The sequence below is a fragment of the Melanotaenia boesemani genome, chromosome 13, assembly GCF_017639745.1.
Source record: "Melanotaenia boesemani isolate fMelBoe1 chromosome 13, fMelBoe1.pri, whole genome shotgun sequence".
NCBI classification, from domain to species: Eukaryota; Metazoa; Chordata; class Actinopteri; order Atheriniformes; family Melanotaeniidae; genus Melanotaenia; species Melanotaenia boesemani.
Genome location: NC_055694.1, coordinates 12,311,960 through 12,334,165, shown reverse-complemented (window position 1 = coordinate 12,334,165; position 22,206 = coordinate 12,311,960). Strand labels below are relative to the sequence as shown.

General features: G+C 37.6%; 1 protein-coding gene across 1 annotated transcript in view; it reads left to right on the top strand.

Moving 5' to 3' along the window:
• The window catches only part of LOC121651636 (metabotropic glutamate receptor 7-like), a 63,080-nt gene that overhangs the window by 4,968 nt on the left and 35,906 nt on the right, over positions 1-22,206 (top strand). Inside the window, exon 2 of the mRNA XM_042003980.1 lies at positions 21,797-22,013. Within this exon, the coding sequence (XP_041859914.1) occupies positions 21,797-22,013 (217 nt within the window). The remainder of the gene's footprint in view (positions 1-21,796; positions 22,014-22,206) is intronic.

Sequence of the window (22,206 nt, the reverse complement as noted above, 5' to 3'; positions counted from 1 at the left end):
CAGAGACCTGACTTAGTATAGTTAAGCTTTATAAAAACTATCTGAAGCACAGATAGGAAAGGAAATTATTTCATATGTGGAACTATATATATTCTTTATACATATACTTAAATACAAAAGTGAATTGAGTCTATTATCTCGTATTTGTGCTCATGTTGCTGCTGAACAAAAGAAGAAAGTGTGATGGCGAACATTTCTAACAGCACAAGTTATAAAATACCAGAACAAACAAAGATAGGTTGGATATTTCAAAATGTTCCCAAGTTAAAATTCAGCAGGATTTACCCCATGGATAGAAATTAAAAACGTGCTTGGATATGGATGACTTTAATAACCTGTCAAACCCGCCCAGTCATATCAAGCAGGTCTTTAGAGCTGTGGGTTATTAACATAAGAAAGAACCCATGTGCAGAGCTGTGCAATAAACTGAAATTCATTTTCATTTGCAATTTTGGCTTTTAAAGTTTAGCAGATAATTGAGATAAAACAATTTAATTCTGTTTTATGATAACTTTCTTGTTTTTGTGTTACAAACCCAGCAAACCCCCTTCTTTACAACACATGGAAGAGAGCCTTTGGCCAACAGTTAGGGTGCTGTAACTGTTTAAGTTACCATTGTCATAATCAAAATGATCTATCTGCTTCATATGCTAATTAAAAAAAACAAAAAACTTCCACCCAAAATCTAAAAAGAATTATGAAATGTAAAATAACCTTTTAAAACAGTTTTTAACAATTCTTCCATGCTAGTTGTACTGCTTCTAGTAGGAACAATATAGATAAATAAATAAAGGCAGAGAGATTGTGGAATTTGTGGACTTGTGGATGATGTCCTTTCAGTCCAGCCTTTCTATCGTTTGGGACACTGCATCTTCCTGGTAATAACTTCATCCTTTAAACACATGTTTACTTGTGGCCAGAGCAATTCATGTAATGTCACATAGATTCTAAGAATAGCAGTCTACACCTTGTTTTTTTTGTCACTTTTCTCTGAGGTCACATTTTCTGTTCGCCACTTTTGAAGAAATTGTCAGCCACATAGCATGAACCATCTTAAATTGCTTGTTTTTTTCAAGCACGTTTTTATACAAAGAGGGATATACACAATCAATACTTACTTAAGGACAGGTCAATCCTACCTGCACTTTCAAATTGGCTGGATATTGATGAGTATTATTATTTCCCAGGCCAGAGTTCAAACACATTGAACTCTGGAAGAAGTTAGCAAACAAGCTCGATTATGTCTGCTAGAAAATGCATCTCAGCTTTGTTAGGGAGATGTTGGTGGGGAATAAGGATACAGTTCACCTGGAATTAGCTGTTTGGACAGAACCATAGCAGTTTGAGCTCTGAGAGCAGCTAATCTGAGGAAACAAAAATATGTGTTGGTTTCATGTTTGAATTTTTCTGATATGGTGTCATGTTTCTAAATGAGATTCAATTGTCAAAAGGTTACCTGGTATCCACAGAGAGAAGTGTTACCAAACCATATGAATCTTAAAATTTCCAGCTTTTCCAGGGAGGGGGGGTAAGAAACAATGTTTAAAGGGGGGGGGTTTGTGATATACACTGCTAAATAAAAATAAATAAATAAAAGAACACTTAAACAACACGTCTTCTTGATGACTGAAATATTACAGTTGAAAATATTTATTACATAGTGGCCCCCTCCACATGTCCTGGTATACTGGTCTGTCTCCCGCTATCTCCTCCATGCTCTCAACACTGTGCTGGGAGATACAGCAAACCTTCTTGTCACAGCATGCATGCATGTGCCATCCTGGATGAGCTGCACTACCTGAGCAGCTTCTGTGAGTTGCAGACATGCTTCATGTTACTGCTAGTGGTGAGGACACTGATAAAATGTAAACACGACCAAAAAACAGCCAGAAAAGATGAAGACAGGGAAATTATCTGTGGCCACCACCCGCAGGACCATTGCTTTAAAAGGACTGTCTTGCTAATTGCCTTTTATTTCCACCTGTTGTCTGTTCCATTTGTAAAACAGCAGGTGAAATTGATTTAGTAGTACTTCCTAACTAGACAGATGGATATCCCAGAAGTGTGACTGACTTTGAGTTACACAGTAATGATTATAATTCCTTTATGTTTCTGAATATATTCAGTGTACATGTGTAAAGGCATAGTATGGGCAGCCTAATGCAATATTAAAATACCCTGTATTTTGAAATATTGTCATTGCTGTTGGCATGAGGTTCTTAGATCACCTGTCTGCCACAAGGAGACTATTTGAAAGCATATTCCATATTATGGATTGTCCCTCATGCCTGGGGGGGGCTGTTGCACTTTTTTATTTAGCTACATAATAGCTTCCTACATGAATAAATGTTTGTCAATGGAATTATTACTAGTACATTTATATTCAATTCTATATTTGTTTTCAGACATAGAGTAGCTTATCATGGTGTGATTCCCTTTAAAGCTGATAAATGGTGAACCTCTATCGTTTCTACATCAGTTTGTGGAGAATTTTTCAAGCTCCTTTTCAGCAGCTTGACATTCCTAGTGAGGTTATTACCCTTATTTTATCCCACTGCATTTGTGAGGGGAAGAGGACACCTGCTTAAAAGCTTAGCCCTTTTTACAATGAGGTCATGTCCACAGAAGCTTGAATTTATTATCAGAATGACAGTAAAAGGTGACAGGAATAGTAGTCTTAGACTTTGTTGGAAGTTCTGTGCAGTGTATCTGGAGAGCAAAAGGAGTTATGGAAGGAAAAACCCCATAATGCCGATCCTCTTACAGGGATGAGTGGAGAGGCATGGGGAGGTCTCTGCTGGCAACTGGTTAGACTTTCACTCATTCCTCTGAAATGAAAACGTTTTCACTGATGGTTCTGCGAAAAGCTATCCATTGTGAAGTGAAAGGCGTTATAACAGGGTCCATTGTAGTTTATCTCCATGACATCATTTATGGTCCAGGCCACATTCAGTACAGAGCATGAATTAAAATCACTCAGTTGTTTACAAGTCTTCACATGAGCGCAGAATGTCTATAGAGATCAGTAAAAAGTTAGCTTATGATCCTTTTTTTTTTTTTTATCTCACAGTTCCTCAAATCCTGGTGAATGAGTCAAAAATATTTGTTAGAAGACTGCTTTCAGTGCTGACTGTAAAGATTACTACAGCCTCAAAAGGAAGCATTGTGTGATGCTTTTCCTTCTTTGCTTTGTTGTTTTTTTTATTGCTTTGTTCTGTTTTTTTTATTGCTCTTTGAAAACTTTCCCCATCCAGCTCTGAGGTTACATGGCGGCTTAGAAATTATACTGCACTTAGAACTAATGCTGTGGATTTACTTGTCAGGGAGAGCTCCCCCTCACAACATTAAAAAAGACACAAGCAGAAGGAAAAAAAGGGAAATGTTTCCCAGATTTAGGTGCAATTTGAAAACCTTTAATAAAACAAAACAACAAAAAAAAAAAAAAAAAAAAAAATCATGGGGGGAATCTTCAGTCAGACATTCAGGAGATAAAGTAGTGGGTAAAGTCATCAAAAGATTTTTATATTCAAATTCCATTTTTATATCGTTGGAAAGCATGATCAGTCACGATTACAATAAAGGATAACTTGTAAGAATTGTGCTTCTGTGGAATGAGCAACACCTCCGTGCAACATGGTGAAGAGGCAGTGTCTATACCTGCATGACTAAACACATATGCAGCTGCGTTACTAAATGCATTTGTTAGCATCTTCCTTCAAGCACCAACAAAGGGTGGGTTAAGTATGAATTATTTTTCTCAGTTACAAGTTGAGAAAATAACACTCAAGGAAAAATAAAAGGACTTGTGTGAAAGTCTCCTTAAATAAAATTAAAAAAAGTAAATTGTTTATTAGGATTTTTTTAATCATGTAGTTTGTGAAGGGTCTGATTGGCCTCTTGGAGATTCTCCATGAAGGCAGGAGAAGAGTATGTGAACATATTATTTGTATAAACAAATTGAATCAATACACGGTATATCAACAAAGCTTCTGGCTAAAAATGAAATCCACTGACTGCAATTAATTACCATCACCTTCATATGCTAACCGAGTGTTTGTATATTACCATTTTCACATTTCTGAAAAAATAAATAAATAAAAAACATTGAAAGCACACCATTGCATTTCATGTACCTGAGGGTTTTGAATTAAACACTAACATCAGGACAAAGCCAACATGCATGCATTTACTAGTTATTATAAAAACTAAAACAGAGCTGAGGATAAAATTTCTGCATGTGTTTTGTAAAAAAGAAAAGAAAGAAAGCAAAGCACTGGTCAAAGACAAAATTTTGACCTGCGATTTATATCACAGTAAATGATAATTGATCAGTAAAGTAATGGCATATTAACCCTAAGGGATGAATATCTTTACCCATTTGCAGGCCTGTCCACCCAGAGGAATTTTTGAAGCATTTCACCAAAAATCATTCACAAAAAAAAAAAAAAAAAAAAAAAAAAAATGTCACAGGACTGTCAAAGTCATTACGATTCAACCTCCTGGGACTAAAAATCTCTGCACAAAAATTTCAAGGTTGTCTAGACCATAGCAGCATCTCTCCATTACAGCTACATTTCTACAGAAATGCTGGCGCAGTGATACACTTAAAATTTTATATTATATTCACTGTACAGCATGTTTTCTGCTCTGAAGCACTGCTCACATGGTTGTCTTGCTGCCCCTGGAGGTTGATGGCATGAGGCTCTGCCTAGACTGCAGGCCATGCGACGGCTCTAATGTGGGCATGCAGCTGAAGAGCGGCAAGAAAATAAGACAGACACGACACATGGCAACAAGAGAGCAAAGAGAATACACAGAGGTCCTTCTGCTTGCAAGTGTTTATATATTGTCTCACTTTCCTCTGATGATATCGAGCCACACAAATATAACAACTCTAGTTATATGTGCTTTGGTTTGGATTGACTTTGAAGATTTTTATTTTTTCAAATAAAACATAATTAATTAGAATACATGTCAGTGTTTACTTTCTGTCACTAACTCTTATCTCAAAACGTCGAAAAATCCAATAAATAAATGTCTTTATTACCAAAAAATAACTCAACCCCTGTGTTTACATGTGTCTTTATCACTGTGTGTGAAGGTGTATCTTTCCGCTCAGAGATGTTGAGATCCAGTGTGTGTTTCTCACATAACGCAAAGGCCTCTGGGACTCGTGCCTTGTCCTTCAGATGTGTTATTGCAGCAGGGCTTTGGGGTACATCAGAACCTTTTCAAACAACAAGCAATAATATATAACCATTATATCAGACAGCATAGTATGGACTTTTACAGGGAGACTAAATTATTTGAGTGCTGCATGAGCCTCGGGTAGTTAAGCTAAAATACCTGTTGATTTTACATTTGAAAATGAAAAAGCAGAATTTTAGTTTAATTAGCTTCTATTTCATTTTGTGTATATTTCCCTTGAGATAATGTTTAGTGGATGTTTTTTTTTTCCTTTCTTTTTTTTCCCTCTTGCTCTCATCGTTGCTGATTATGCAGCAGTGTGAAGCCTGTTTGAATGTGTTTGTGTGCTTGAAAAGTAGACTGGGCCTCAGCAGCCGGAGCATACATAAAAAAATCAGTTGACAGGATTACTGTGTTCAGATGCAAATCCTGTGGGATTTCAAGTGCTCCCTGAAATGTGACTCTTACATTGATTTAAGAGAAGGCCTCGATCAGCATTGACATTTTTCAAATTAGGGAAGCTCTGTCTCTTCAAATAAAGTTGCGTAAGTACCACTGAAAACTGTCCAGGAGCTACTGATGACAGAATGTAATGTTTTTTATCTGCCTTATCAGTACCAAAGCACTCGTGTGTTGCCCTTAATGAGGCCAGGAGGATCAATAGCAGGTTGCCTATCAATGGATTAGGTAAAGAGCTGCCATAAACTGCCTTCCTAACGGTCAAAGGGCAATGAAATTTTTTATCTACCCTGAAAATACTCCTGCCAATTAACATGGAAATTATGACTGTATATTTTTTTTTAAATTATCGTTAACTGTGGCTGAGAGCTGCTTTGTTAAAGCCTGTGTTTTTTGATTTTGTAATAACTGCACTCATAGAGACTAGAAGCTTTTCTGTGATTTGCATTAAGGAAATTGGCCTCTCATTTGTTAAATTTAGGGTTAAATCTTAAATTGGGTTTGACAAGTAGTGATGGTTAAGAGATTGTCCTTCATTGAAAATGCAAATAGCCAACTCATCTGTTTAGCTTTAGTAAGCATTGTTCTACATGTAAATACTATATTTTTTAAAATTTTTGAAATGGTTGTGCCACCCTGTTGATTATTGCTTTTTTTGTGTTTTAAAAGGCACTTATCCATGATCTGTCTTGCTGATTAATTTGGAGGTTTTGTTGGGGAAGCCCACATGATCAATAAATTCTTGGGTGTATCTGTGTTAGTTTGAATGAATCACACTCTGGGGACATTGGAGACAGATATGCGGCTCTGCACAAGGTTAACCACTAGATTTACTTTTGGTTAAGGTTTCTGTGAGGAGTAGATGAAGGCCAGGGTGAGGGGTTTCGTTGCTATTTGACAGACAATAAACAAAAGTTTCTGTAATCTTAGATGGGAGGTTAGAGGGGTATGTCTTAGATGAATTCACATACATCACTTTGATGTCTTCCTAAATAAAAAAAAAAATAAAAAAAATAAAAAAAACATATGTGTGTCTGTGTGTTTGGATGTTTCAAGGATATTCCTTGCTTTCAGTGCACAGTTTTCCACTTTGTGAGTAAAACTGAAGGCACAATACATCTTTTTACATAAAGAGTCTGTCCCCTCTGAGGTTGTGATTTAGAATGACTTTTAATAAACAAATCTGAAAAAAAAATAATGAAAAAGTAAACACGAGGCACTTACAAACACTTTCTGCTGGTCATAGATACTGTATGTGCAGCCAAGTTTACCAAGAGACATAGTTTTTTCTGTTTCATTCACTTCATGTTTACATTTTATGTTCATAATATATGCTATTCACACAACCCCTGCTTTCTTTGTTTGCACAGATTATCTTTAGCAAAACACATTTAGAAAAATATTGATTTGTGAATCCATAATCATTTTAAAAATTAGGAATTTTGACTGATGTTATAATATGTAAATAATTGGAAAAACAAATTCCTTATTTAAGTTTTCATTTTCAGTTAAATTAACATATATACTCTAATATATACAGATCAACATATTACATGTCCTGTGTTTTATATTTTCAGATAATTAATGAGCTAACATATTTTTAATATACAGTATATCATTGAAATGCTGACAGTGTTCGGTTTAAATTGTTTAGTTCATTTGACAGATTGTGTCATTAGCAGAGTTGAGATTCACATGAGCTGTTTTGCAAAAGATGCATGTTTGTGTTGTTGAATATAAAGATAAGCCCCTAGCAGTGATGTGTGACAGCTCCATTGTACTTGACTGGGCTCCCTCCTGTTTCGGGTGGTTAACTTGTCTGAGGGTAATTGTCTGATCTGGCGTCAGTTCCACGTCTTTGATTCTGGCTCTGAAGTGCATGTCAGCCTTCCTATTCTTTGTCTTGCAGCAAGAAGAAGTTATGTGAAAGGCGCGTGTCACAAACACATTCTACATAAATCTTCTTGGTCCATTAGTCAAGATGCTTGCTTTTATGAATCATAATCTGAGTTTGAATGGGAGTCTGTTTATACAGAATAGCTGTGTCTGAAAGAGTGTGTCCAATTCCTCCAGAGTTGGCAAGTTGTTCAGTCCAGTTCTGGAAAACGCTTTTTGTGCTCACTGAACAGGCGATTGTTCATTGTTCTGGCTGTGCTGTGGTGCCAGTGTGTTGCTGACAAGACTACAAGGTCAGATGCCCTCAGTGATGCTCTACACCTGCAGCACAGTAGAACAGGGAGTTAAGGGGCCTCCAGGTCACAGGTGGACACAGGATCACCAAGGCATAGAAGCTAGCAGACGTATGTTTAATGAGCTTTACCCAAAGCGTTTTCAGTTTATTGTAGCTGCCTTTCTTAATAACCTTCTGCACAAGAGCACATCGTGTTAATATATTTTTCAACTGTTATTGCATTATTATTAATTAATATATATTTTTAAAACTTGTCCATTGTATTGCATTGTAGCAAATAGAGTGATGGTCTGGCTGCCGTGTTGTGCCGAACAGGGGAGCTTTATAGGTGTAAAACTCCTCTCCATAATTTAATTTTTTATTTCTATATTTATTTAAATATATTGTTTTATCTTAATTATTTGGATTTATGGAATGGAAAGTAGCTCTTAGTGTATAAACCTACTGGACAACTCAGTGACTGTGTCAGCAGGCAGAGTATGAGGAATAAGGATTGAGTAGAGATTAGTGTGATCGTGCAAATGTGACCACATCTCTATGGAGGCTAGAGTCAGATTAGGGCGGCCCAGAGACCCGGGCGATCAGCAGCAATCCTGGATCATAAACCCAACCTCTGGTGTTATTGCATTATTACTGCCACTACCAACATTAGCTCTGTAGTAATGTTAAGGGACTATGAAGTTAAATACCAGTTTTACATGTTCTACAAGTTTATATTCTTTATTGTGGAAAAAACATGACACCCCTCCAGGGTAGCTCCTGTATTTTTAAGAATCCCCATTTCCAAAAGTAATAGGTCTCTTAAAAAGTTCTATATCTATCACTTTTTGAACATTAAATTGTTTGGTGTATTGGGATATTGTGGTGAAATTGCATCCTTAGCAGAGCAAAGTTACACTCCCTGTGTGAGTGTTGTAATCTGAACTTTCCTGTTATACTTCCTGTTAGCCAGTCTGGGTAGTCTTGTGCCAAATATGATGGTTTTCATTTAGGCTGTGGTGTTTACATATTATAATGTCCACAACTTCTTCTAAGAGATCTACCAGATGCATGAGGTGTGCTACAGCTGTGTGCTCTTCAAAGTTTCTGGATGCTGCCTATTGATTTCCAAAGGGAAGCAATTCTCAGCAAAATACAGTGTGAAAACATTTATTGGTCATCATATTGACCACATACAGTATCAACAGCAGTACTTTAAAAAATACAGCTTAATGGTGACTAATAATAATAATAATAATAATAATAATAATGAATGATTTTTAGTTCATTTTTGCAACTTAATTACTACATCTAGGCAACCTTTCTGCCTTTATGTTTAGAGTCATATCAAGTATGAATCCCACAAAATTCTATTTATTTATGGCTATCATTATAGATGGGTTCAAAATAATAGTGGAGACAGTATCTAAAATAATGGTGTGAATACAAACATGCAGCTGCACCATAGCAGGTCAGAAATGTTCATGCCACACTCCTGGAGTGAAGCTGGCCTATAATAACAATAAAAAGAACAACTTTTGGTTAGATTCAACAAAATCATTAAAAATGTACCTTTGAGAATTTTACATGCTTAACTTTTAGCATAAAAACACTGGCACATAAGATTTAAAGGTACTCTGTTATCGTCACTTCAGTCATGTTGACAGCGTAGAGCTGTGATTTGACACTCAACAGAACTTTTATTTACCTATGAGTCACACACAACCTGATATCCTGAGGCAATTTTTATTGCCCTTCTGTCTTGACAGAAAAGGAAAGGTGACTGGTTTCTTCCCACTGGGACCTTCAGACTGCTAGGGAAAAAGAGACGTTATTTTATTGACCTGAACCCATTTTTCCAGGCTCTGTACTTTTACTAACAAAATGTGATATATGGTCAATGTTAGTGAGCAAGATGCTGCCAGTCATCGTAAAAAAGGTGAAAGTTATTCATAAAACAAGGGTGAAAGGAACTCCTGCACATGGGTATCAAGAGTAATGAAGTCCCTCACTTGACTGTAAAATGCTGTCCCTGAGCTCTTAAAAAAAAAAAAAAACGACTCATAGTTGTCTTTTGAATAACTTTTATTTTCAAGTACTTACTGTTTTATCTATTTGGTCATCTAGTCCCTATCCCTTTTCCATTTCTTTTAACAACCTTTATTGTATTTCACATTTCTACTCCCCCTTTATTAAATGGTAATTTTAGCAATCTTCACTGCTAAGATATGATCAGTGACATGTAATTGTACTGTGAGTGGCAGTTTAATTTTTAATCTGTGAGGCAAAAATATTTACAGTCCCCACATACATACAGATTACAACTGCACGTTTATCACAACACACTTCCTGTGAAAAAGACTACAGGTACCACAATGCACTGTATAATAAAAAAAACAAAAAAAAAAACAGCATGGATTTAGTCTCTTTTAAATAAATAGACACGTAGGACTTTTGTAGGAAAATATTCTTATCTGCACATTTTCCCTTCACATTTATTGTCCCGCTGAAACACAGATACATAAAGGCTGACTGTTACTTTAGTGTGGTTCATGTTATAAATGCAGGTGTTGCTGATAAGATAAAACAACATCGGCTCTGTTACAGATTCAGACAGCCTGCTTGCAATACCAAACAGGCAAAGAGCTGCTTATTAAAATGCTCTGCTCTCATTCCTATCCAGTGCATACTGTATGTCTCCAGTGCATGGCATGAAGTAGACACAGACACACCAACAGAAGGAATATGATATCTGTGATATTTCCCACTACTGTGATCAGTCCATAATTACATGGCTCTACTAAAGAATTCTTTGTGAGGCGTAGACAGGAAAGATAAAAATCGCAGAGGCTCACCCACATTGTCTGCTCTATTAGGAGAGAAATGGGCCCGGTGATGATGTTCTTTTGAGTCTGAAGAGAGCTATACAGAGAGGCACGGAAGATAGTACAGTCAGAGTCATTGGGATGCAGGTCAGACTGTTGCAGGTGCACGTCTGACAATGAATGTGTCAAACACAGCATGCGCCAGGTGGAGGTGGTAAAAACATGCATCTATGCTTGCTCTTAGATGAATAATATGTCAGAGCCATATTTGGGCTGGACAGAGCAGTGAGGCATAGCATGTAAAGATGTTCCACACTGACAATTTCCAAACAGGCACATTTATTTTCAGATGTCTCTCATGAAAGAACTTGCTAGTTTTTTCCCTTACCGAGGGCAAAATAAGATGAAGAGTTCTATGTTGTTTTATCAACATTTCAGATTTTTCCGGGGGGGGGGCAGGGCTAGAATCATCATCCAGGCTATAAAGAATAGAGTGGAGAAAACAGAGCAGAGTCTGCTGCACTTTGCAGTCAGGAAAAATCAATACAGCCAGCTGTAATGTGAGATCTTGTGGATTTAAAGGAATGCATTTGAGAACGCTCAGTCATAAACATTGAGGCTATGTTTTATTCACACCTGAAGAGAATGGACGACACAGCCTGCGATGATCAAAGCTGCTCTGGTGAACCACGTTGTTCTCTACAGGGCTTTGGTTTGTGTGAAGCCTAAGTCAAAAGAAGCTTTACAAAATGACTCCACTGTTTCTGTACCAAATAACCAAAGTGTCACCGTAAAAAGCCCGACTGTCATGCCAGCTTTAAAACTGAGATCCTTAAGACAGTAGCTTCAATTTGTAAAGTGTATTTCTGACAGCAGCACTACACCTTTACACAGCACTGCATAAAGACTGAACCTCTCTTCAGTCCTGACTAGAGCTGTTTGGTATTGGGAAATGATTTTAAATACCAATATAGTTGAAATAGCAGTCTGTTTACCAGATGGAAAGATGGAGGTCGGTCAGGTTCCCTTTGTGTGCAATCCACACTTTCCTCCCACGCCTTAGCTTTACTCTGCTGTGTGGCTCTCCTGGTCAAATATCTGATTTGTGAGTCATACCTAGCCTCTATACCCATGGAGAAACATGCTGGTTGTCTTAAAATATACTCTGGCAGGGCAGCCAAGCAAGAGCTTACAGGCTCGGCATGGAGTGCTGGAGCTGCCCAGGGGATGGGCATTGAGTGAGCAGGAGGGACGGAGAGTGAAGGAATCGACTGGGAAAAAGAGAAGTGGGTGTAGAGAAGGAGACAGTGGAAGGTTGTGTTAGATAAAGGATTATAAAAGCCTAACTTTCTGTCACGTAATACCAAGGCTAGTCCAGCAGTGTGGGCAGTTGCGAAGGGCTAATGCTTGCGATTGCTCTACCAAAAAATGTGCTGCAACAATAAACATCCAGAATGGTTAAACACTGTTCGGGAAGGTCGTGACAGGAAAATGTTGCCTGGACAACAACCGAGACATATAAAGTGATGCCAGGAAATAAGAGCTCAGTAGAGGTGGGGTTAAAAGAAAACAGCCTCTCCTGCAAGACATATCTATTTTGATTTCTTTACTTTGCTGTGTTTGTTTTCTGACTATGATCTGGAGGAAACAAAACTTCAGCCTGTGTTATATTTACTAGCAAATAACAAGTATTTGTTTCAGACCAGGAAGTAAAATGTATGCATCAAGAGTTCCTCCTTGTATAAAATGTGACCAAGGCAGTTTGTTTGATAAGAAAGAAAGAAAGAAAGAAATATATCTAAATGCTCTTCATGTCCAATTAGAGGTAATGTTCCATGAAAAATATTATTTAATGAAAACAGAGAAAACTTTTCTCTTTCTGCTAATGAGTTTTGCTGTAATAGCGGCTGTTGAGCTGTGGTAAATGACAGCCAGCAGATCACAATAAATTCACAGATGTAAATCTTTTATTTTGATCATTAAATAGAATAATTTAATTTAGCATTTTTACAAACCTACTGAATTATTCAGGGTCGATGTAAATACTGATTTATATACATTTTATATACATTTATAAATGACAAGTTAAATTGTGGTTTTACTCATGTTCATGAAAATGATTTACAGAAACAACTATTTCTCTGTAAAATCCAATTTCCTAACTCATAAAATACATTTAATCCAACATCCTTTCAAATGCCATAAGTAATCATCTGAATGATCCAATCTGTTTTTGCACTTTACTTCATTTTTTAAGTAACTGGCTCACATGTTAATTTCTTAGATTCATTATTTGGACTTTACTATGTCATGTTAAATCAAGTCTGCTAAATTAAAGAAGATAATTGGAGCAACTTCAGATTTGCTCCTTTAAATAAAAAGTTTTTACTTCTGCAGAAACTAAGTGTCTTGCATCATTATGGTGGAAGTTGAAGTCCATTTTTTTTGTTTCCAGCTCATTTATTTGGCGTGTCTTTATATAAACAGCTGATCCACTAAGTGAAAAATTACGGTTGTGGTTAAATACATAGCAGATGCATGCAATCATTGAGGACTGTCATTAACCATAACCTTTATTTTCCCTCAGACTTGAAGCTGCAGTAATCAATATTTTAATTTGAACAATTGATCCATTGTAAACATTAATCCAAAGAGAAATAAGATCTGAGCTTTTAGTTCCCCTCATCTTTATTTGGTGTGTCTTTAACTTTTAGTTGATTTAAAACCTATTATTGGGTCTGTCCGTTTAAATAACAGACAAAGGCTGTGAATTGATGCATGCAGGGAAGCAGTTAGGAGCTGAAACCAAAAGCAAAGTGAAAATTTGTGCAAATGTAGAACTGAGAGCAAAATAATTGTGACCCATTGTCTGATGGATATCCAAATGAATTATTACTAACTTTGTAAGGAACATTATGTCTTATGACAATGTTTTGGAGCAAAATCAACATCTATCATTTGCATCAAATTCATGTTTTTTTTTACGTCTGTTAGTGTCTGATGCTGGCAAAAGCTGAGTAATGTTACTGTAACGTCATTAAAGCATGTGTACATCAGGCGTTATATGATGGTTTACTGTATTATTCAAACTTGCAGATATACTCCTGAGGCATGTCACATTCTGTCAGATGCAAAACTGACTAATTTAAATATTGTTTGCAACATGAAACAAAAACAATCCTGTCAGTTTGACTAATTATATTTGTCCATTATCATTTATCAAGACTCTAAGACGCTCAATAAAAGTTTTAGATGCTCAGGAAATTTAATTATTGTTTTTTTAAACATTGCATAAGATTGATATAAATATGAATATGAATGTACAGACATTATTTGATACATTTTTATATAATACACTGCACACTGACATGCTGTGCAAAAAAATAGCATTAAATATTTTATTGCTCAAGCATAAGCATTCCTTTCTGTATTACTCATACAGATGCTTCACAGAGAAAGTCAAACAGTGCAGTCTTTGACTTAGAGAGGAAGAGAGAAGAGATCCTTGCTGTCCACACACAAATGTATTTTTCTTATCATTTCCAAGGGAATTGATTGGTTGGGAGGTGCTTTTTTTATGTGCTGATATCTTATCTGGATCCCTTTCCTGCTCTGGGAGCAAGGTAGGAGTCCAGTATACAGTAAGTTGAACCAGTATTGCGAGCTGAAGCTAAAGCTGACGTTCCTTCAGGAAGCCCCTGACCCTGTTTCAGTATATCCCTGCTCATGTTTGTATCTGGTTGCCTGCCCTTATGTGTGAGCTATTATTGCAAAAATAAACTTTCTTTCCAAGTTGTTTGACATGTTTTTAACAAAGTTGTGGTGTTGTTTGTGGTTATTCCACTTTTTGTGTATCTGAAAACACTTTTACAATAACATTCAATTGAGTTTTTTTTTTTTTTTTTAATAACTTACACGTCTAAGATACATGATGCATCCACAGGGTGCTGCCCTAATTTTTTCTTGTTTCATGCTTTGATCACACTTTTGCTTTGTTCATGTAGACCGACAAACTTTGGAAGGTGCTGTTACTTTACTGATGAAATCTGTTTGATTACTCTCAAAAATTACACAAAATCGAAATTAAATTTTTTTCTTTCAAACAGGTGGATATATTGATAAATATCATTAAAAATGAGTCTCAAAAAGCTATTAATCTCCACTAGCTATTCCAGTTTTGCAGATCCGTTTGCTAACTCAAAGTGGTTGTTTTTGAAAATGATTTTTTTTTCAAGGGTTAAAATTTGAATCAAGGAGAACAACAGGTGGAAAAGACAAAGTATAATGACAGTGACAAGGGGAAAATTGGCTGGCAATCCATTAAATGACTGAGGGCAGATTGTCTCGGCTTGGGGGGAAACTGGCAGCCTGAGGACCACTCTGGGCAGGAAGTGTCTGCTGATCATCTGTGTAGGCGTGTCTACATGCAGACAGATGACAAGAAAGGAGAGACACGCAGGAGGAAGAGACTCTTTCGTCTCCTGCCACCAGGGCAGAAAGACACAGAGGGGCGGAGAACAAGTGAGCAGGGCTGGAAGTTACAGGTTGTGTGAGGGAGCACTGATGAAACGCAGCCTTGACAAAAGGAGAATTTGAGAGAGAATGAGAGACGCAGATGGGCAGGAAGGGGGGGGGAGAGTGACAGAGAGAGGGAGGGAAATCTGTCACTTTCCCCCGCCCTTCCTCCCCGCTGCCTCGGCTGAGTTGGCAGTGCCATGCTCTGGTAAAGGGAGATTACCAAAGCCCTGCCTGAGGTTGCGTGTATGGACACAGTCATTACCTCTGCCCTGCTAACAAATGACACTGCTGTTTGAATACAAAGCCATGTCTGTCTGATCCCCACCATGCAACAGAGCTGCTGAACTTTGATTTAGCAGGAAAGATGTTAAACTTGATAGCCACTCAATATCTTTATAGGCTTGTTTATAGTACAGTGTTTTTTTTTATAGAATATTGGCTGCTGATATTTTACAAGACCAGACACTGGAGCTACAAATAAACCTTCTGACACAGGACGTTTTTTTCCAGAGGCAAATATTTATTCTATAAATAGTTGGGGTGTGTAAAATTGCTTTAAAAATGGCTCCTTGGTCAGTTTGTAGGGTCATGCTTGCAGGGTGAATGTGTGTACGTCTGTGTACAATCTGTGCATTGGCATTCTGCCTCAGACGGCATGGGGTTTTAGTTGAATCTGTCAGAGCCTGGTGTCATTTCCGCCGTCGCTGTGGAGAGTTGTTGCAAACGGCCGAGTGGAGCTGACTGATGTCAAGATATACTTAGAAGCTAATCATGCAGCAAATAGAGGCACAGGGATTTCCTGCAAGAAGAACTGCCAGGCTGCCTTCGCTCCAATCAAGGCCTTTCATGGGAAACATTTCAGACCTGCCACTCACAGCTCATTTGGAGTCATGTTTCTCAGGGTTTCTCTTGGATTAATAAATAGGAATCTGAGATAGGGTCCAAGTTTTTGTTCAGTCTTTGACATCAATGTAGTCTATTCACTTCATTGTTTTGTTCATAAAAGCACCCTGACAGTCTTTAATGGACTGTCATATTTTCCTTGTTTGCATGGAAACAGTCTTTTCATATCTTCAGCTTTTCCGACCCGTTCTGACAGTCAGGATGGTTGTCATCACCCTGACTGTGAGTTGTGCCATATGTTGACTTTTTTATTTATTTACTTTCAAGTAACATTCATTTCTATGTTAGGTACAATTAGCAAAGCTTGCTGCATCTGCAAGAATTGCTCCCAGCTCATCAGAATCATCACCTTCACATTAACAGAGCCGGATGGCTAAAGCACAAACATTACTGTCTCACTCCTTTATTTAGAGCTGCCCGTGGTGCTTGTGGGTTGCTGAATATGAGAATCCAAGCAAAAGGCCATGGCACTCTAATTAACTTCACCTGGCATTCCCACAAACCATGAACACATCTAACCTTTACATAACCTCTCTTAGTCACCTCTTCTCTTTAACACCCAGGTTGAAATTTTCATTTAATGTCTGTAAGCAGATTACTACCCTCCCCCACCTCTTTCATTCTCACTCTTTTTTTTCTCAACCTTCCTAAGACTCCACCGACAGATTTTTATTCAGGGCGGCCACAGCACTTTGTGCTGGTAAATCAATAAAGCAGTGTCCCCTATAACAGACCCCTGTGTTTTCCCTCCATCGATTCTGTCAGTATAGATACATTCAAGTGCAAGCTGGGCGATTACCCTCAGCAATCCTAACTTTGATCTACACTGTAGATGGCAGGTGCCAGACATCAGCTTTGGGTAATTGCGATCCTGAAAGGGGCAGTGTTAATCGTCCTTTCTTGGCGTGACTATAGCAGCTCATAATCAGTGAATGCTTATTGTTGGTCAACCACTGCTGCAGACCACATTAAGGCATTCACATCGCCTTCACACCCCGCTGATGTGTTTTGCAAGCCAAATCAAGTGCAATAAAGATAGAAGCAATTCATTATAAGCTTATTATTTGCAGAAAAAGTTTTAAAAATGTTGATGAAATATGTTTTTTCCTCAGCTTATTATCCCTTCCTTGTTAGCCTGACTAAAGACATTCAAATCTGCTGTTGTAACAAGAGCTTGTTTAGGAAATTGATTTGGGAATTATTTTTGTGTCTGTGTGAGCAAAGTGGAAAAGATAAACTTTGCTTCTTCTGATCTGCAGAGAAAAAACTAATCAGGTTCAGATGATTTAAATGTAATTTACTTATTGCACAGGATTAATTTCTAATTGCCAGAGAGAGAAATATAGATAAGGTACAATCTAATCAGTTTAGTGAGTCGGCATTGTGTTGTTTCATTATTTCAGCAAGTTTTCATCAACATTTTCTCAGCACCTTTATTATACCTGGAGGTCAAAATGTTGATTAGAAAAAAGCACAGACTGAAGAGCCAAATGTTTGCACTGTGATGAGAGGTGGATTCCTGCAGAACAAGGAAAAAAATAATTATTTGGAGAGCACAAGCCAGGGACAAAGAAAAAGACATTGCTTTCTTAAATGTTTCCCTGCAGCAAAAAGCTCCTGTGAGACAAACGTTCAAGCAGCTTTGTGTCCCAGCTGTGGCAGAGATAGGATGAGATTCAACAATACTATACCACTTTTTGACTTCACTGTGTTACCAACGCATCTCTGATAGATAGACTCCAACCGTATGCTCCAAATAGGTCTTTCGCTCTTGGGTAAGAGGAGTCTTTTCAAATTCAAATCTCACTATGACAACTGCTTTTCCATTACTCTGCTATTGTCCATCGTTGACCCAGTACACTGATTTTAAGCAATGCTAAAGTGATTTGACTTGTGATGCACTGCCACTTGTGAATGTGCTTAATTGCACTACCAATTGGTGGTTTTTTGATTTATTTAAAATTTTTTGCTTTTTTAAAAATATTTTCTGTAGTGATTTGAAACATATGGAGCCATCTTGAACCTGACCTTCTCCTCTGCTCCACAGTTTGTCCCATTTGTTCAATTGACCCTCTTTAAGTTGTGGGTCAAAGCTATAACTCACACTCTTTGAATTGAAGGGGCCTCATCAGCACACCACTGTGTCCTCATTCCAATGTTTCCCCAGTGTCCAGCTGCTTTTGATCACTCTAACAGAAATGGATGGCATTCATATGATGCTTATATTAGACTGAGATGGGGTACTGCAAAGGGTTCAATAGAAAGTGATGTATGTCCCTGCTTGAACATCTTGGGAGGTGGCCATTTTGAAATAATTTGCCATCAAGTGTGACTGATGTTTCACAAACTTAAATCCACTGGTTGATGAGATGTTTGGGATTTTATCAGACAACACAGTAACAACGAAATCACCACATTCTCACTTTAAACCAGGCTTCCCATTTCAATACATCTTTGGTTATTCATTAGTTAGAAATTCTGCTTCCTCCATTTCTTTTCCAAGTTTTAAGAAAAGACTGCAGGGTTCAAATCTATGTCTCAAATTGTTTTTCAGTCATTTAAAGCTCGGGGAAATTTAAACTTGTGTGGAAATCTCTTTGCTTCAATTAGCACTTTTTCAGTAGGAGCAGAGCTAAGGGGGTGGCCAAGGGTGACCATGGCCACCACCCAATTAAACCTGACTAACCCTCTGGCCACTCCATGCGAAAGAGTCCTTCAGATAGCTATTCAAGTACTTCGCAGAGCTAGAGTTGCATCCAGAAACTATTGTTTAATCAATAAATCAATCATGTGTTATTTTTTATAGCAGAAAATGCTAAATAGAGTGAAAGAGCAAACCCAGTTTTAAAAGAATAAATAAAAGATGCATTAAAACAATACTTCCCAATCCTCTACTGCATCTACCCCCAGCTACAACCTACCTCCAAGCCCAATCCACTAAACGCTTGTGTACTGAATTAAAATCCAAAAACAAGCCAATACAGGGGGCTTGAGAACTGAGGAACTGAGTAAACACAATTATATTTAGGTCTCATTAATATTGTATAACTCGTTTTTGGAAACCGTTGGGGAAGGTAAGGACACTGCAGAATTATTCAGTTCTATAATCCTTAAGGCATACTAATGGATCATAAACATAAATAAAATTAAATAAAAAAGATATATTTCATTTTACAGTACTTTAGAAAAAATTAAACAGATAAACCCCACAGTAAAATAACTAAATGAAAATAAAATATTAAAGTATACAGTTTACAGAGTTTACTTGGAGACCAGACACACATATGATAGAAATAAATCCATTGACAAACAAGCAAAACCAATTAATATTTCATGGATTAATATATAACTAAACCTGAGCTGAACAATTTTTATCTTCGATTATTCTGTAAACATTTAAGGTCTAATTCCCATGACTGCTCCTGATCTCATTTGGAATCAGTGGAAGGTTATACAAACATGGTGTCCTACATAGTACTCATGAGAAGGACTAAGCAAATGTGTGGAAAAACAATAATGAGACTCCACTTTCTGTACAACCGAGATAAAACTGATAGTCTCAGCCAACCCCTATGAAACTTTTCTGGCTTCATCACTGCTTTAAAGGAGAATATTTGCCTCATCTGCTCTCGCTAGTAACTTTATATGCTTTAGACCTACAACTTACTGTGTAAATGCCAATAATGTGGAAGTATGTCTTCATGACTAAATACTTCACAAACGCAACTTTAATATTGACGATGAGCCTTGATCAAAGTAACCCCAACCACAAGTCATCTTGCTCATGACAGCTCACAACATTTCAAGGCATCCATCCAATGAAGGATGTGTGAGGGTAAGAAGAACACCTGCAGACTATTAACAGGGTTCTGAACATTAGCAGAAGTGACTACTGTGCACTTTTGTAAAGCTCAACTGACTGTAGTCACTTTATATGCCTGGGATGCCCATTTATTTCTGTACTTGTCCAATAAATTGCACAGTAATTGTATAGTTCGCAAAATCTAAGTGGCTCGGGCATCTGATTGGGATGGACACCTGGATACCTCCCTAGTGAGGTGTTCCAGGTACGTCCCTCTGGGAGGAGATCAGTGGAAGACCCAGGACATGCTGGAGGGGCTATGTCTCTCAGCTGGCCTGGGAATGCCTCAGGATCACCCTGAACAAGCTGGAAAAAGTGGTCAGGGTAATGAAAAGTCTGTGCGTCTCTGCTTAGGCTACTGCCCACGTGACCTGTGCCTGAATAAGTGACAGAGAATGGATGGATGGACGGATAAAATCAAAGCGACTATGCTGTTTCTTTAAAAGTGGGATCAGAGTTCACTGGTAGTTGTTAAAACAAGTGATTTCTATACAAAATATCAGACAGTGAGTGTAAAAGTTTATTCATTAACTCAGAAATCATACAGTTTTACTCTACTAAAATGAAAATCCAATTATTCTGTTTGCCAAATAGAAAGCACTATATAGATTTATATTACACCCTTGTCTAGAACCTAAGGTTTAAAGTGACATATTTCCATTGCTTTTCATTTAATCTTGGTGTCAAGCTTGATATGTGATTGAAGGGAAGTGAAAATAAGGCCTTGTATTTTTTAATGTTTCATTTGTATTTATCTTTATACACCTTAATATGTTCAAAGGGAGATAGGAGGCACAAGTACATACTGTATAATACTAGATTTTCTAGTGTTTTGTACAGTTTTTAAGCAAAGCTACAGGGTGATGGAGACAGATTAAAGTCTCATTGGGGGGGTAACTGTAAAAGAGCACTTACAATGCTGTGCTTCAAGTTCTTAAAAAGTGCTGTAAAGACATTTTTTGCTGTAAGCCTGTAATGTTAACAGTTGGAGGTGACAATGCTGCACGTTGCTGAGGTAACAGACCAAAGGCAGGTTATGCTAAATATTACAAAATGTTCATTTACCCTAAGATGATCAGCCAACATATTAATATGAAATATATGCAAACAAGCAATTCTCCCTTGGTTAGCTTGGCTAGAATTTGAACTAGTTAGGATTCTCTTCATTTGACAATTGTATTCTTCAATGCAGCCTACAGAGCTTCACTGACTGTAGACAATACACATACTGGGTAGGTTTTCAGCCCAGTTGCACAACAGCAGGATTTCTATTTTATATTTCTCAAAACTACAAGTGCACTATTACTTATACACATGTATATTATCCAGTCATTTCTCACCAGTTACAGGTATAATATTTGGTTTTCTTTGGACATAGCCAGGTGGGCTAATTCCCTCGTTTCCAGTTTCCCACCTAAAATTGGCTTTGTATTTAGTGTTTAGAGACTTGAGTGGCATCAGTGTTCTCATATAACTCTTGGCAAGAAAGTGTGTTGCACTGCACTATTTCTTTAGCCTTTAAGTATAGCTGATATAATACTATATCCACAATGTGTGGCCCATTGCATTGTGAGATTCTTGACAAAAAATACATTTTCGTTCCACTGTGGGGATTTCTCAGAGCACTGAGCCGAGAGTTTACAGTGTACAGATATCCCACTCTAAATACAAAACCGAAAACACTTTAATAAAATAACAGGTAGCAAATGTGGTGCACTGCACAACAAATGAGAAGCAATTTCAAATACAACTGTTCAAAAATGTGATTTGTCAGAGCCTTTGCCATGGCTATTGCTATGATGCTGCACCAGAATAGCAACAGCATGAGTAAACTTTCTTCTCCCTTCTCCATTTCCACTTCTTCTCTTCCAGATCCCACAGATCAGCTATGCGTCAACAGCCCCGGAGCTGAGTGACGACAGACGCTATGACTTCTTCTCACGGGTTGTCCCCCCAGACTCATTCCAGGCCCAGGCCATGGTAGACATTATCCGAGCCCTGGGTTGGACTTATGTCTCCACCATTGCCTCAGAAGGCAGCTATGGAGAGAAGGGCGTGGAGGCCTTTACGCAACTCTCCAAGGAAGCAGGTGAGGGGAAAGTGATCTGAAATGAGCTCTATGAAAACTTAAATTTCAATTTCAAAATGTATTTTTATGATTTAAAAATACACTTGTACTCATCCAAAAGAAGAGTAGTTTGCATTTTCAATTCATCATAAAGTGGGTTTTGGGTGGATGAATTATTGATCTGTTTGGCAACTTCTGCTGTAGTTCCCCGGTG